At 40.3% G+C, this 16438-nt stretch overlaps 3 protein-coding genes and 1 pseudogene across 4 annotated transcripts; all 4 read left to right on the forward strand.

Moving 5' to 3' along the window:
• The first annotated feature begins 1874 nt into the window (after window positions 1–1874).
• Window positions 1875–3075, forward strand: LOC114914095 (uncharacterized). Its single transcript, XM_029264278.2, has one exon. The coding sequence runs from the start codon at window positions 2002–2004 to the stop codon at window positions 2866–2868; it is 867 nt and encodes a 288-aa protein (XP_029120111.2). The 5' UTR covers window positions 1875–2001; the 3' UTR covers window positions 2869–3075.
• A 2520-nt stretch (window positions 3076–5595) lies between these two features.
• LOC114914121 (protein IRREGULAR XYLEM 15-like) lies at window positions 5596–6249 on the forward strand (annotated as a pseudogene).
• Window positions 6250–6582: 333 nt separating this feature from the next.
• On the forward strand, window positions 6583–8337 carry LOC105044258 (pentatricopeptide repeat-containing protein At3g29230-like). Its single transcript, XM_010922079.4, has one exon. The coding sequence runs from the start codon at window positions 6583–6585 to the stop codon at window positions 8335–8337; it is 1755 nt and encodes a 584-aa protein (XP_010920381.2).
• A 4481-nt stretch (window positions 8338–12818) lies between these two features.
• LOC109505730 (uncharacterized) lies at window positions 12819–13886 on the forward strand. 2 transcript variants are annotated; one of them, XM_073255350.1, is made up of 2 exons: window positions 12819–12984; window positions 13139–13886. In XM_073255350.1, exon 2 carries the CDS (start codon window positions 13152–13154, stop codon window positions 13545–13547), a length of 396 nt encoding a protein of 131 aa, XP_073111451.1. In that variant the 5' UTR covers window positions 12819–12984; window positions 13139–13151; the 3' UTR covers window positions 13548–13886. The 2 variants fall into 2 exon arrangements, with proteins under 2 accessions (XP_073111451.1, XP_019705418.2); XM_019849859.3 differs by having other exon boundaries at window positions 12819–12981.
• The last annotated feature ends 2552 nt before the right edge of the window (window positions 13887–16438 follow it).

Raw genomic sequence — 16438 nt, forward strand, 5'->3', positions numbered from 1 at the left:
AGGGTAATAATTATTTTTCATCCTTTGATTTAGCTGATAAAATCGTAAACATGGCCTACGTTTATCATTGAATTCATTGTTGCGTCCGCGCACCGAATGCCCCCACTTCATTAAAGCTAATTAGCCAGGAGGGGTGTGATGACTGTAAATAATTTTTGTTCATTTGGTAAATTATTTTTCCTATTTAACATTTTTCCATCATAAATATTGCTATTATCATTGAAATCATTCTTGCGTTCAACGAGTCCGCCACTCTGACTCCCGTTCCCTTCCTCTTTTTGGTAGAACCTTTCTCCCGCTTATTTACCCTTCCACTGTAATTGTGTACGTGTTTGCAACACTGCTCATGTCGTCATCGCCCATCCTATTTGACTTTTTATTAATTACTTTTGTTATATTATATATTACTTCTGGGCAGGGCATGAATGGGTTCGACTAGCTCTAGATAAGCTACAAGGCAACAAAAAGGAACTAAGATAAAGAGGGTCGGTTAATCGTAATGGGGCCAGCCTCCAAGGCGCATGGCCTTCACCCATATATAGTAGCCCAACCACAATAAATTTGGTGCTTGCTTAATTACCTTGTTTTTCTAGGGTTATCCATGGGTAACGTCGTCCATTCCATTATTTTCACTTTTATTTAACATGACATTGGATGTAATTAGATATATAGGCACCTAATCAAGTAAGTCCAAATTATCTGGGACATCGTTGGGCAAGCGCATGATCAAGATAATGGATGGTTAGAGTTGGTAATTATAATTTAAATCTTGATTGCCAAGGAGCAATAGCACATCATTTTGAATTCCCTGAGTAAACTATATATGCCTGAGAAATACAAACTAGATAGGTATCTGCTCGTTTGGAATAAGAGCAATGAGTAAATGCATGAAGATATAATCTAGAATATTGTACATAATGACCTTCTACTTAATTGATACATCCGCCATGTGATATCCTAGGAATTAACAGAATCCCCTTGAAATAATGTACAACACCATGCCTTTCTTTTTTGGGGCAGTTTATTGAAAATACCATTAATGTAGTCATGATAGAAATTAAATTAGTGTCATGATCATCTATTTCACACCAATACAATCTAACGTTGCATCAGCCCGGAGACTTGATCAACAATTGCGATGATGCTCGTCTATTATGGTAGAGGATACTGTGATGTGACGATCGGTTGATGTACGTGAAAGCTAAGGTTAACATGAAATTCATTAATTCTACAAGCAATATTAATGTCCATAAAATATATCTAAAGTTGTAATGCTAATTCATGCATAGCAAATATTTAATTAAGTTGATGTGCTTGTTTGCAATGGAACAGGATTAATGAATGGATGAAGGAATATGGGTGCAAATTGATCGCTGAGTGTGACAGGAAAATAAAGGATTCATTTATGAAATTTCTTTTTGCTGCTTTCATGACGACTCCTTTTTATAATGATGATTTTTTTTTCCCCCCCGCAAGATCCCTTAAGTATTCAATGGTTTTGTGATACGATTAGGATGTGAGATGATGACCTTCTTTCTCCCACTTTGTCATATATCACATTAGAGTGTATGCCCACATTAAAAACCACCTACTCAATGTTTTCTAAAATACAAAAGGCCACTTACTTTACCACGAGGACCATGCCAAGCGAAGGCGACGACCTAAACAAAGAGATGCCGGATTTATGAGCCATGTGGGGAGCATGTGAGCTGGCTCGTACACCAGTGGATGCGATCGATGCCAACCTGCAAAGGGCTTCAAAAAGCTTCGAAGTGCCTTCTGCCCCTCTACCCCTCATTAAATCAAGCTGGTCGCAACCTTGGCGTCCCTCTCATGGCCAACCACTAAAACGCGTGGCCTTCAATACGCTCGGTCCTTGACCTCAACGAGGGAGCCACGCACCGTTGGGTTCATTTAGTGTGCCCCGGCCTATAAGAGGAGGGCTCGAGGCCTCCGGTTTGGCCAGACGCAATTGGGTAGCAAGCAACAAATCGTAAGAATATGGGTAGAGGGAGTAGGTGGGCGGTGTTCTTGGTGGTGCTGCTCTGTTTGAGTGGCCTGGTGGTGAGTGCACTGGGGAGGGAATTGGCGAGTGGTGATGGAGAGGAGAAGTTTTTGTGGAAGAAAAAGCGTGGGAAGCTTGGGTTCGGTAAGGGCGGCGGTGTAGGTGGTGGATTTGGAAAGGGTGGTGGGCTTGGCGGTGGTGAAGGTGGTGGGTTTGGTGGGGGAGGTGGATTTGGCGGCGGTGGCGGTGCTGGTGGTGGTGCCGGCGGAGGTGCAGGTGGTGGGTTTGGAAAAGGTGGCGGTTTCGGTGGCGGGATTGGAAAGGGTGGTGGACTTGGTGGTGGTGCTGGTGGTGGGTTTGGAAAAGGTGGTGGTTTAGGTGGCGGGATTGGAAAGGGAGGTGGACTTGGCGGTGGTGCTGGTGGTGGTTATGGAAAAGGTGGTGGTCTAGGTGGCGGAATCGGAAAGGGCGGTGGACTTGGCGGTGGTGCCGGTGGTGGTTTTGGAAAAGGTGGTGGGATAGGTGGTGGAATCGGAAAGGGTGGTGGACTTGGCGGTGGTGAAGGTGGTGGACTCGGCGGTGGTGCTGGCGGTGGCGAAGGAGGTTGTGGAGGTGGTGGACTTGGAGGGGGTGAGGGCGGTGGACATGGTTTCGGTGAGGGAGGTGGCGCTGGTGGAGGATTCGGCAAAGGTGGGGGAATAGGTGGAGGAGGAGGAGGCGGTGGTGGTGGAGGTTTCGGCGGTGGCGGTGGTGTTGGTGGAGGCTTTGGCAAGGGTGGCGGCTTTGGGAAGGGTGGCGGGATCGGAGGAGGATTTGGAGGTGGCGGAGGCTTTGGTGGAGGGGTCATTGGAGGAGCACATTAAAGCGGACCGTTCGTACGTTGCATGGCCATCTTAATTTGGCCACTTTATCGTTATTAAGTAGCTATTATGTCGTCTCTTTCTCCTTTCTTACCTTTTTTCGGGGAAAAATAGTATGTTTCTAATAATATAATAATTCGTTAACCAGTAATGTCATATGTAGTGATGTTTCGGAGCATTTATATAAAATACCCCATTTTGGGCGGTAAATTCAATCTCTTCAATGTCTAACTGGCTAACAATCTTACTTGATTTCAGTTTCTATCCCAAGAACTTCACAGTAACAAATCACCGCGGTATCTTACTCTTTGTAACCAAGCACGTGTGAACATCTCCCAAGTACTAGCGACGGATAATTGCAAAAGTATTAAATGCGACCAACTGGGCATGATTTTTGTTTGATCGATTTATGATGTTTTGGCTGTTTGTCGAGACTGAAGCTGTGCGAATTTACATTTTATGATTGAAAAAAAAAAAAAGCTAAAGAAAGCATCGATAATTAACATCATTGAACTTGTTGGCCATCTTGTTGCAACCAATGCTGGAGAACGGTATTGATGCACCAATTGGATCGGAATTTTTTGCAGTGCAATTTTTGTATCGTAAAATATGATGTCACGGTGGATAGCTGCCAAATTATCCATTTAGAAAATACACAGCGTTCTTTTATCTCTGTAATGCATCATATATTGCACTAATAAGTATTTAAATATATTTTTAAGGTATACTAGAGTTTTCAGATTTTAAAATAGATGACATGATAGCTATCCATAATAACGTAGAATTGTGGTGTCAAGATTGAAGTGCAGGAAATTCAAACACTTGACCAATAATTTTGAACTAAAATTGAAAATACTTTTAGAGCACTATTGCTGCACGCACAAAAAAACTCTTTATTTCTAATAATGAATGCTTTCCCATCAAACATATCCTATTATATTAATTTTTATAAGTTATATTTAATTATCAAAATTATCAACAACTTTACGTTTCCTTGTCAAAAATTAATTTTTCAATTACTATCTATTATTTTTCTAATGCTGTCAATCTATCATCAATACATCACCTTTCCAACCCAGGAATAGAATTTATGAGGAAATAAATAGGGAATGAGTCTTTGATGTAGGGGAAAAATGTATGTAAACCTTCGAATAACCAGAAGCGATGGTCCTCAATTGAAGTACCAAGCAAATGACATTTATTTCCGGTTGAAAAGGGCCAGATGACCACAATTGTGATCATCATCATTTATTGTAATTGAAAAAAAAAGTACTACGATACTTTTATTCATTATGTGCAGTTTCTTTGTACATGAGAGGTGTACGTAGTCTCTCTTATATCACATGCCGGAGTAGCTGATCAAATTGCAGGGCTTGCACATATAAAGTCGAGCATGAAACAACATCTATTCTATGGCTCCCACAGTGGAAACCAAGATGATCAAAAAGTAAATATTTGAATGGATTGGGCTTGAAAGTATCTTTATGCATAAGATTGTATTTTTTTTAATTTTTTTCCCAAAATTTTTGCTTTTTATTCTATTATAAAAAAAACTTAAAATCAAACTACTCTCATGTATTGCATCAATCTTGACTGCTATACAAGACTATATAGCATTCTCAGCAGTGACTAGGGGACAAACCTAGAAGTACAGCATTAAAAATAAGATTTAATCTAAATATTCAATCCATTGATGGTGATTGATGTTCGCAAAGAAACATTGAAGGGCTTTGACCCTCATTGTTTTCTAAAGCTATAATTTGTAGAAGGGATGACTTCTGAAGGGCTATGACCTCTACTACTGAAGGAATAGTCTAATTCGTGGGATAAGATCTTTTCTAATGAATTCATTGAAAAGTAGAGAAAATAAGTGAATGCATCAATAATTTGAATTTTGATTATGACAAGAACAAATTTGCCTCATTTTTTTTTTTCTCACTCCTAGGAGTGTTTAAAAGGTGAATAGAGACAAAATCAAAACTAAGGGCAAATAAGTTCTTTCTTTCTACATGATAATTCAATTTAGCCAATTCATTGAAATAAAATTATCTGAATAATTTATTTTTCACACTTATCCAACAAAGCTATTCCATGGTTGTTGGGTAGAGATATCCTGCCCCATATCCCCACTACAGCATGCACCGTAGACCGTAAAAAATTAATGGATGGATTGGGTCCGCCATGGATCTATCATGAAATCATCCTAGATAGATTCAAATTATTTCATCCTAAGATTGTGTTTGGTGTATTACCAGATAATCTAAATTTAGATTATTTGGTAATCTAGATTACCTACAATTTGGATAGATTGTCAGTAATATTGATTACTGTGCTGGGTATACGCAGATAATATTGTAGTAAAATTACTAAGAATCTTAATTGACATGTTTGATATGACAATTAGATTACTGATAATGTAACAACAAATTCTCAAAATACTCTTAAATCAAATTATTAGTTTAGTATTTTAAACTATTTATTTATTTTTTTTAATGATAAAAATTATTTTAATATTTATTATTATTTTTATTACTTTTATTTTTATTTTTTAATTTTTTTCTCCTTTCTTCTCCTTCTCCCGCACGTCACACCCCGACACCCTCTCCCCCTGCCCCCCCTCTCGCGGCACCTATCCGTCGTGCCTCGGACACCGCCCTCTGACTGTCCGCGCCTCCTCCCATCCTCCCGCACCGCCCTCTGGCCCCCTGGTGAACCCACACACCGTGCCCCCATGGCCGCCTCCATTGCCGCCCTCATCCACCCGTGCTCCTTTTCTACGCTGCATCCTCCTCCACCCCCAGCTACATGGCCGACCCCGACCTCCATGCCGCCGCACCCCCTGCAACCTCCTCATCTTCGGCCTTGACCACGAGTCCTCCCTCTAGCTCGCCCTCAACCACGATGGCCTCATCATCTTCATTGACCACAGCGACCTTCGCACCTCCCACTTTGAGGACCAGCGCCCCAGCTTCCTGGGCCTCGATGTCTATGCTACCACCTTCTCCACCTGTGTCTCTGACCTCCGCCCTTCTCGCTGCCGTCCGCCCCGAGGAGACGAGCCCTGCGGGTGCTGCCGCCCCGTCCAGGACCTCCTATTCTTCAATTGCCTCCTCACGCTCTCCGACCTCCCCAACCATCTCTACCGCCTCGCCTGGGACGTCGTCTTCATCGATAGGCCCCCAGGCTACCACTCGAAGGCGTCGGGGAGGGCCATGGCCATCTTCACTATAGGCAGCAGTGTTGGCGAGGTCCGTTAGCAGAGAGGGGACGACGGAGGTGCTGGTCTACGATCACGACAAGGAGGTGGAGAAGGTGTGCAGTGAAGAGTTTCTTTACCAGGAGAACATGGTGGGCTCCATCGAGGAGGAGGATGACGAAGGATGATGGTTTCGTCCAAATATTTTATTTCAGATTATCAAATATTTGATAATCTGGATAAACACTTTTCTTTAGATAATTCAGATTACCTTCTGGGAGATAATTTGGATTGCGTTGACAATCTAGATTATCATCAAAAAAATATACCAAATATAGTAATCTGTTGAGATTTTTTTAAATTACCAGCAATCTGTATAGATTGCCGGCTAGCAAATGCATTCTAAAGGTAAAATTATTAGATAGATTCATCTCTCTCTCAAAACTGGTCCTCCTTGAGATCACATTAGCAAACCTAGGAGTGAGTTGGTGCCACATGTCCTTAGCCACTCCGCGTTCTCTATGTCAGCGTTCTTCTGGAGAAGGATATATCAGCTTTCCAGAGACTGCAACTCCATCTCCCATCTCAAACAACTCCTCACGCAAATCATCCAATCCCACGCCTCCAACCACGCTTCCTCTCTCGCCGCGCTCATCTCCTTCTCGGCCACCTCTCCCCACGGCGACTTGCGTATCGCCTCTTTGCTGTTCGCCCATTTACCCAATCCCAACTCTTTCGCCTACAACTCTATGATACAAGGCCTCGTCAATGGCCGCCTAACAGACCACGCGTTCCTCCTTTATATACGAATGAATCGAGAGAGTTTGGCCTCGGACAACTTCACCTTCCCTTTTCTCCTCAAAGCTTGCTCGCTTCTGTCGGCGGTGAGCACCGGCAAAGCCATCCATGCAAGAATTCTGCGGCTCGGGTTTTCCATCGACCCCTACATCCAGAGTGGATTGGTCAGGATGTACTCGGAGTTTGACGAGGTCGAGACCGCTCGTCACTTGTTCGATGGAATTCCAGACAGAGATGTGGTTCTATGGAATTCAATGATCGGGGGTTACGTCAAGTGTGGGAATTTAGAATCGGCTCGCGTGTTGTTTGAGGAGATGCCTGCTAAAAATGTTGGCACATATAATGCACTGATCGGGGGGTATGTGAAGTTTGGATGCATGGATGATGCTTCTATATTGTTCGAGGATATGCCTGAGAGAGATATTGTGTCATGGAACACGATGGTCGGTGCTCATGCGAGATCCGGCTCTGTGGCAGTTGCAAGGGGGCTGTTTAGTCGTGCACCAAAGAAGAATGTTGCTACATGGAGTGCAATCATTTCAGGTTTTGCGCAGAGTAGTCGATTTGTCGATGCTCTCAACATGTTCAAATACATGTTAGTCGAGGGACCAAGACCTAAGCAATCTATTTTGGTGAGTGTTTTGTCATGCTGTGCACACCTTGGGGCTCTAGAGCAAGGGATATGGATTCATGGCTATATAGATAGGCAAGGAATTGAGGTGGATGACTTGCTTGGTTCATCTCTTATAGACATGTACTCTAAGTGTGGGATGCTACAGGGGGCAATATCGGTGTTTGATAAATTAGAGAAAAGAGAAGCCTGCTCATGGACTTCAATGATTCATGGGTTAGCCATACATGGGCATGCCCATGAAGCATTAGAAGCATTTGAAGAAATGGAGAGGTTTAAAATTAAACCCAATGCTATTACGTTCATAGCCATCCTAAGCGCTTGTTCTCATGCAGGAATGGTAGTCAAAGGACGAGAACTTTTTTATCAAATGCATCAAGTTTATGGACTTATCCCTATGATAGAGCATTATACTTGCATGGTCGATCTTCTAAGCAGAGGAAACTATATAAAAGAAGCTCGGGAGCTCATCAAGTCAATGCCAATGAAACCGGATGTGTTCGTGTGGGGTGCGTTGCTTGGAGGGCTAAGGATACATGGCCAACAGGGTCTGATCTACGAACAAGAGTTGGGTAGAGAGATTGTGAAGTTGGAGCCGAGGGACAGTGGGGCATACATGCTAGTGTCAAACATATATGCATCAATTGATCAGTGGGATGATGCGGTAAGGATGAGGGGGATGATGGAGAGGTTTGGAATTAAGAAGAACCCAGGGTGTAGCTTGATTGAGGTCGAAGGTGAGGTTCATGAGTTCTTAGCTAGTGGAAGATTGAGTACCAAGTCTGAACAAGCATATGAGATGTTGGATCGGATATATAAAGTAATGGAGATGGATAATCTGCGATGAACTTGTCTGAGTTTGGTTGTGGGTCACCAAAACTAACACTGTAGGTTCAGGTGCCTGCTGATCATGGCCTAAACTTGTCCCCATAACTATTTTGTTTTACCAAATACTGAGGGATTCCTTATGTCCAAACCTGCACCTGTTAAACCTTAGATACTCAGACAGACATGAATGGATTTGCTATTTTAGCTAGGCTCCACAGAATCCCATGAGGGCCTGGTTGGAGATTCAGTTTGTAGGGCCAAGAAAAAGATCAGGTTGGATAAAGAATTTTTGCATGCTTTTCCTGTTTTAGAGTATCAGAATCATGTTTGCTCAACAAGATGAAGAAAAAAGGTATAAGAATCATAACAAAGTAGATTCCTAATGTTGGCACAGGGTTAAAGTCTTCAACTGTTCCTCGAAAAATAACATAGAATAAAGGTATTTTTCTTCTTTATTTTTTGGGGGGTTACAAAAGGGAAGCTGAAAAGCTGGAAACGAGACAAAGCAAAGCAATTACAGGTATGATGGTGTACATCTCTGCTATGGAATATGTAATAACATTGAAAGGTGTTCAGGAGAATTGCCTTGGTATGAATATGATAGTGTACATCTCTGCTATGGATATAATAAGATATGCTACCAAAGTATTTCTCCCATAATTGTGGTTTCTAATGCCCTTGAATGCTATATGTTGATAGCTTGGTGATTGAAAGATAAATTGGAATGTGGCAGTAAACCCACTGTTCTCTACCCTGTGGCATGTGAGTTTAATCATGTATTCCCTGCATATCATGATTGGAATCCAACGAACCTTTTGTGATCTAATTGGAAAAGAACTTTCATCATTTAGCAGGATATCAAAGTTCTAATATGCATTTTGTTGTCCTATCGTAATTATTACATAGATTGCAGGATTTGAAAACTCTTGATTATTTTTGTTGCCACCTCTTACTTCCACAGTTGCTTTTCTTGAGTACCTGACTCATCATGCTAAAAAATATAAACAGTATGATTCAGTTTCAGATCAAACACAAAAATACTAAAAATTTGGATTCTAGACTTTAGCTATGTGTCCTTACGGTTTCTTTTTTTTTTTTTTTTTTTAATAAATACAAGGAGACCATCATTTTTTCAAAAAAAAAAAGTGGCAAATTTTTGATTTTATTTTATCTTATAGTTCCTTCATAGATGAGCATGGGCAACACAATAAGGATTAGCTTTCTCCGAACAATAAATAGTGTAGGCTGATGCAATCTCACACGCTTGCCTGTTGTTCCATCCATGTGAAATTTCGTGGAAGCCACTTTATGCTATAAACCACCTTCATATCATCTAGAATATGCTTTCTGATAATGTCACTCGTGTTTGCTGGAAAAAGAGAATTTTGCTGTTGTGGTGAGCCATAAACTTGATTCTATTGACTGAAGTTAAGGCTTATCTTGGAGTGAGAACATATCATCAACAATTTGAATTGCTTTTTTTTTTCTTCCCGTATATTAATTATACATCGGTATCATAATCTCTCTAATTAGAGAACGCACCTTATCATATTGGTGTTGTCAATTTCTGATGGCATGCAGCACAAAAATGGGCATCATTTCGGTTCGCTACACTCCTGTTCCATTTGCATTATGTTTTAAGATTCGTGCTGAGGACTATGGTATATGGTGCATGAATTTCAAGTAGCATTGTAAACAATATCATAGTGTACTGCAGACTAATTATCCTGAAAGAGACTAATTACAACCCAAGACCCACAGAAGGATGATTCTCCACGGAACTTTTAAGGGAGGGCTGCCAAAATTCTTCAATTGGTCCAAACTCTTCCAACATTTTCACCGTTGTTGTTGTCACCATGTCCACCAAATGTGTTCTCTCTATTCTTCTTCTTGGAAAGAAGATGGTCCTTCTCCCAAAAAAATGGTTGCATTAAAACACTTCCCTGTTAACAAAAAACTTGGATCCGTAATAAAGATAAAGATTATTTTATTTTCCTTTACGAAGTGACAAGATCGTCCTGCACAAAGTTGCCAATGGGACTGTGAATCTGATGAACATTTTTCATGCAGAAGAACACATAAGTTTTTGCTGCCGATTATATTATTCTAAAACGACAATAAAATAAAGTTAAAAGACTTAGCTTCATAATGAAGCCACGTTATTTATGTCTATTGCTTGTGGCTATCGGATTGCTTGCTTTGTTAAAATTAAAAATTTATCCTTCTAAATGAAAAGATGAAACCTCATCTGATAACTAATTATCACCATTGATTATGATGCAATTAATGCCTGCACTATTCTCTTAATAAAGATTATTTTATTTTCTTTTTCCAAGTGATAGGATCGTCATGCACAAAGGCGTCAAGGGGACCTTGAATCTAATGAACATGTTTCATGCAGAAGAACACATTATTTTTTGTTGCCAGTTATAATTATTCTGAAACGACAATAAAATAAAGTTAAAAAACTTACTTTGATTATGAAGCCGATTTATTTACGATGTGCATTGCCAGTGGTTGTTGGATTGGTTGCTTTGTTAAATTAAAATTTTCATCCTTCTAAATAAAAAGATAAAATCTTATCTCATAACTAATTACCACCATTGTTTGTGATACAACTAATGCCGGCTCCACTCTCCGCAAATCCCTACTTCAAGATTTTTCCATGCATTTTCACATCACTAATATAAGAAATTTCCCAAAAGATCTAATTTATCATTTCTTCGAATATGGGACCATTTTTAGCAAGACTTTTACAATCATTTTCTAGTTGATAGGTAAATTACGTTTCGCCATCCAAGGTCTTATGGTCCATGGTATTTACCTTTTGTAAAATCTTTGTCCATTAACTTTTTTAAAATATTTTTAATAAATTACACCTCCTCTTGTTGCTCAAGGTAATTGCAAGAAAACGGCATACATATTTCATATTATATATAGAGATGGTAATGAATCAGGTATAGATCGGATCGATCAATATTTATATCTATCTTATAATTTAAAATTTTATAATCAGATTCATTTCATATCGGATCAAATAAAAATATATATTTGATCGAATTGGATAGATAAAAAAGATCAAATGGGATTGGATAACAAATTTATTATATAAATATTATAAAATAATTATAATTTTGAAAAAAAATAAATTAAAATTATATCAAATTAGTTCGTATGATATATGTGTCCAATCCGACACTATCTCGGATATTTTTTAAAATTTTTATCTATCTCATATTCTAATTAGGTTGAATAAAATTTATTTTATTTAAATTGAGTTAGATCAAATATTCAATGGACTGGTTAAAATTATCACATCTGATGTCACGGTTGGCTGCACTGGATCAAAACCGGCACGTGTCAACTGCCAAAAAAAGTGGGCCCCACACTCCAATGACCGGCCGGGATAATTTGGTTGGACCCCAGGAACACTCACTCGACCTACCAGGTCATAAATTATTCTTTAATATTTAGGGGCGTTTTAGTCAGTTTACAAAAGAGGGCCAATACGAGGAAGCGAGCCGAGAGGGGAGCTTACACCGTACCCCAAGGACCCCAAGGACGAATCGCGTTTCTCCCCCAGCCTTCGTTCCCACCCGACATCGTGCGACACGAGGACCGTGGTCTCCGCACGTGGCGCAATCACACACTAGCTTTGGACCGCCATCACGTTCCGGTGTACCCCAGCCCACCGCCCTCCAGATTCTCCTCCCCGTTCCACACGCGCGGCCATCCGTCCATCGAGTTCGAATGACCATTTTACCCCTGAGTAATTTGATCCATTACCCGTTGCGGTCGTTGGTCCCCCACTCCAAATTAAGAGGCTACTCATCGCCGTCGCTACCTCCAGTCGCTGGAATTTTCTAGATACCAAAGCAGCCCGATGTCCTGCCATTAATTACGAAACTGCCCTCTCCCATCGTTTCAAGTGATGCCACCCGGACCCACCACCAGCGAGCGTCCAATGTCCATCAGTCCATCAGACGGATACTATTCACCTAATAGATCCACATCGGCGAACAAAAACAAAATGACCAGAATACCCGGCCATTATCCAAGGGGAATTCTTTGTGGCCAGCAAAAGATGTACACTAGCTAATGGGGGTCATGCATGACATGACATGGAGGCACATATATGAATAGATCACCTAACATGCGGACTACCAATCACATCAACTGGCTAAAGCCATAAAGCCACGCGCAATGTTCATTGGTATTTGGTAAGCATGGAAGTTTTAAATTATTGATTGCAGTGCACTTTTTTATATTCGCAAAAACTAGTTACCAATATCATTTATCCGTAAGAAAAAGAAGTCATGGAATAGCGTCGAGGGACAGCGCGTCCCAACAGTTGCAAAAATAAATTCGGTAAAGACTTAAGGTTATTTTCGTCAATTCGACAAAAGTTGGATGGCAATCTAGATATTGTCCTAAACAATAGGGACATTACTAATCTCCCTCACTATATAAATATATGGCTTCACCTCTTTCTCAGGAAATCCCCTCCTCTCAAATCTCTGCCCCTCTTCTCCTCTGCCTCCCTCCCTCCCTTTCTCCTCTCTCTTTTCCCCTTCCCCTCTCCGGTCTCCGGCGGTGAGCTCCGTCCGTCTTCCGTCGTAACGGCGGGTGGCGGATTCCGATCATCCTCTTAACTTTCTGCCAAGTGGTTGCTCCTGTCCTTGCCTTTTTACGATTTTACCCCTGAGCATTTCGTCTTTTGACACCCTCATCCCGTTTGTTTTGGTCTTTGTCGTTTTTTTGTTTTTCCTTTTTTTTTTTTATTGCTTGATTGATTTCTCTTTGGCCGTTCCTCGTAAAAGTGCTTTGGCTCGGATGTGGAGCCACGCGTCTCCCGTATCGCCACTTGGGGCGTCCAGGAAGCGGAAGGACCGGGACTGGTCCGACTCCCATCGGACCCAGATGCCACCAAAAGCCGAGCCGAACTCCTTGGCGGCGGCTCACCCGGCTCCGTCCAGCAACCAGCTTCTAGCCGGTTACCTGGCCCACGAGTTCCTCACCAAAGGGACCCTCTTCGGCCAGCGGTGGGAGCCGGCCCGGTCCGAACCGGAGAAAAGCCTGGAGACGGTTCGACCGGCTGTCCGGGACGAGCCGGAGCGGGCCAAGCCGCAGAGGGCGTACGTGGAGGTGTCGCACTTGGTGAAGATGGGAGGGGTCCACATTCCGGGAGTCGTCAACCCGACACAGTTGGCTCGGTGGCTCCAGATGTGAGAAAGGAGGAGAGTCCGCGGGGCACCACACCGTTCCGAGACGATACGTGGCGTGGATCTCTTGGTGGTCGGACGGCGTTCGACTCGTGTGGAAACAAAATCTTCGGCCGCTGCTGTTGCTGCTGCGCTGGCTGCATGCATGAGTCTCGAGGTGGTGGTAAGTGAACCGAGACGCAAAAAGATCAAAGGAAAAGAAAGAAGGAAAAAAAATGGTACAGAAAGAAATGGAGCTTTCCCTTTTTCTTTCTTTCTCAGCTCTGAAACTAGCTTTTTAATTTGTTTGTTTGGTATGATATTTATGGGTGGAATGGTGATTATCGTCTAAGTTTGCATTTGTGAATCTTTTGGTGTTCAGATGCGCTCTTATCATCTGTTATATACTTTGTTTGATAGAGATTAATATTCCAAAAAGAATATTTGTCTAAGATGGTACTAGGATACATTCAAAATAAAACCTGGACTGATAGAGACTAATGTTTGATAGAGATTATTTTCCTCTTGCACTCGAGCTGCATGATCTGCGTAACAAATGGGACGTGAATTTGTAAAAATCTCGACATATACGATGCATGTAGTTTACATGATTTATCTAAGAATATGTATTTCATGGGCGGCTATGACCCTGTCAACCAATGATCATTTGCAGCAAATTTGATCACAATTCTTTTTTTTTTTTAAATATATTATATGCTCTTACTTTATAGTAATCACTTAATTAAGCGACTGCGTGTGTGTACAGTGAGAAAAGAGTTGATCAGTTCATCTAATGGAGACAAAGGATAGATTTTACACCATAGCAATAAATATTCAAATAATAATACCAAGAGTTAATCTTATCAGAGCATTTTGGCCCTAATATTTGAGTGCCATCTACCTTCCTTCTATGGCATCCTCTCTAGCATAGGGGACTAAATATATTGTTCTTAATACACTGGAGAATAACGATCATGTAAATGTTTATAGATTTCGATTTGGATCCTTTGCAATATACGTTTTGCTCCACAAAAAGCTATATAGTCTTATATAGCTGCCACATCGTCTATCTTAGAGATGAACAGCTAATATTTGTCTCAAGAATTCAAGCAATTATACTCAATGCCAAAAATGGCATGCACAAAAAATCAACGACAATTGTCCATCTCCAATATAGATGATGTGGTAGCTATTCAAGATGATACATTTTTATGCAGTGCAAACATGCAACGTAGAGGATTCCAACTCTATAGATCCATATTTTTTAGCAATGTATGTTAGTAGTAATTTGCTTGTATCCATGCAAATGGCATGAAACCAATGCTAGGCTAGTGATGCCATCAAATCAAGTAGAGTCCATGTTTTTGCAAAACGTGATCCAGTTTTGATAAAGTTAGGGGTCTGAATTTTGTATCATACTCGGCCTTTTATATGAAGGACTGGATTAAGTCCATGTTTGAATAACAAAAAATGCATTTAGTTTATAGTCAAATACAAATACCAAATATGATGTAAGAAATACAAGGAACTGCCTCCAATTCTGAATTATCTTTCCAAAAATATAGTCCTAAACCAAGAGAACCCAGATAGTTTGGGATCAAGTCTTAGCCGAGTTGAGTCACTATCGGTACTAATGACTCGGGTCCGCGTTCTACTTGGGCCGCTTTAAAATTTGTTAGCTCAATATATCAGGTAGCAAGTACTGGAAAATCCTCTAATTTTAGCAATATGATAAGGCTAGGAAGAAAGAAATTTAAATAAGCAACATGAGATCCATACATACACATTTGATTGATTTATAGAAGTCCGTTTGTATTACAGCAGCTATTCCAATGATTCATAGTGGAAACATAAAAAAGATGCCTCATGGCTGGAAATTTCCCAGAATATTTGGTACCTATAATGGTGCTCACAAGAAAATTAAAAAAACTCTAAAGTATACTCTGGCAGGATGCAATTATCATTGAAAACTATGAACTTAATTTTATTCATGCATGCTTGACAGCTGCGGCGCCGTCCTTGATATTCTCCTTGGCATCTTCGGCTTGCCAACAACCCCGTCCTTACTTTTTGGATGGCTTCTTTAGCCGACCACCGCACAGCATAAAATAGGCCGAGTCAAGTTGAATAATTAGAAGTTCAAATTTGATTGGTTCAAAATATTAAAAATTAAAATTTTATTTAAGATCAATTAAGATTTAATATTTTAAATTCAAATTTAATTAGATAAAAAATAAATAAAATTCGAGATTGATTCGAGTAGGCTCAAATATCAATCGAACCATACTAAAATTCAAATTCAAATTTTATTTATTAATATATATATTACAAATAAAAATAATAATATTATATATATATATATATATATTTTATTTTTTTTTTTTGAATAGGCTTACGAACTTTTGAATCAAGTATTTTGCTATTCGAGCTCGATTCAAAAAATTATTCGAGCTCAGTTCAAGCTCCAGTTCATGAATAGCACAACTCATTTGCAATCCTAAATGTACATACACATACACGATCTTCCCCATTTTTTACCTCCATCTTGTGCTACGTCAACTACCTTGCCAGCTGCTTTGATGGTTTTCTAAATCACTTTCAATGGTTACAAGGATACATCACATTAAGTGCAACTAGACAAGATCTTGGTTATAGTTGGAAACTAGACTACAGCATGTAATTATTGTTTTTTTTCAATTTTAAAAATATGACACAAACGTTGGGTGGATTACCCTCTCTTTCCTTTTCCTTTTGGGTGATTGATACTTTGACCTTCTATTTCATCAAAAAAAGAAAAAAGAAAAGAAAAAACCTCTCTTTCTTTTAAGAAAACCAATGACAAGTTACAAGTATTAGGATCCCATTTTCAAACCAGAAGAATGAAAGAAAGAATTGACAAGAAGTTGGTGTAAGTTGTCC

Source organism: Elaeis guineensis, chromosome 4 (assembly GCF_000442705.2).
Source record: "Elaeis guineensis isolate ETL-2024a chromosome 4, EG11, whole genome shotgun sequence".
Lineage (NCBI taxonomy): Eukaryota > Viridiplantae > Streptophyta > Magnoliopsida > Arecales > Arecaceae > Elaeis > Elaeis guineensis.

Bases quoted from the DNA above. Each gene is read 5' to 3' on its own strand.
- LOC114914095 (XM_029264278.2), top strand. From the start codon at position 2,002: ATGGGTAGAGGGAGTAGGTGGGCGGTGTTCTTGGTGGTGCTGCTCTGT.
- LOC109505730 (XM_073255350.1), top strand. From the start codon at position 13,152: ATGTGGAGCCACGCGTCTCCCGTATCGCCACTTGGGGCGTCCAGGAAG.
- LOC105044258 (XM_010922079.4), top strand. From the start codon at position 6,583: ATGTCAGCGTTCTTCTGGAGAAGGATATATCAGCTTTCCAGAGACTGC.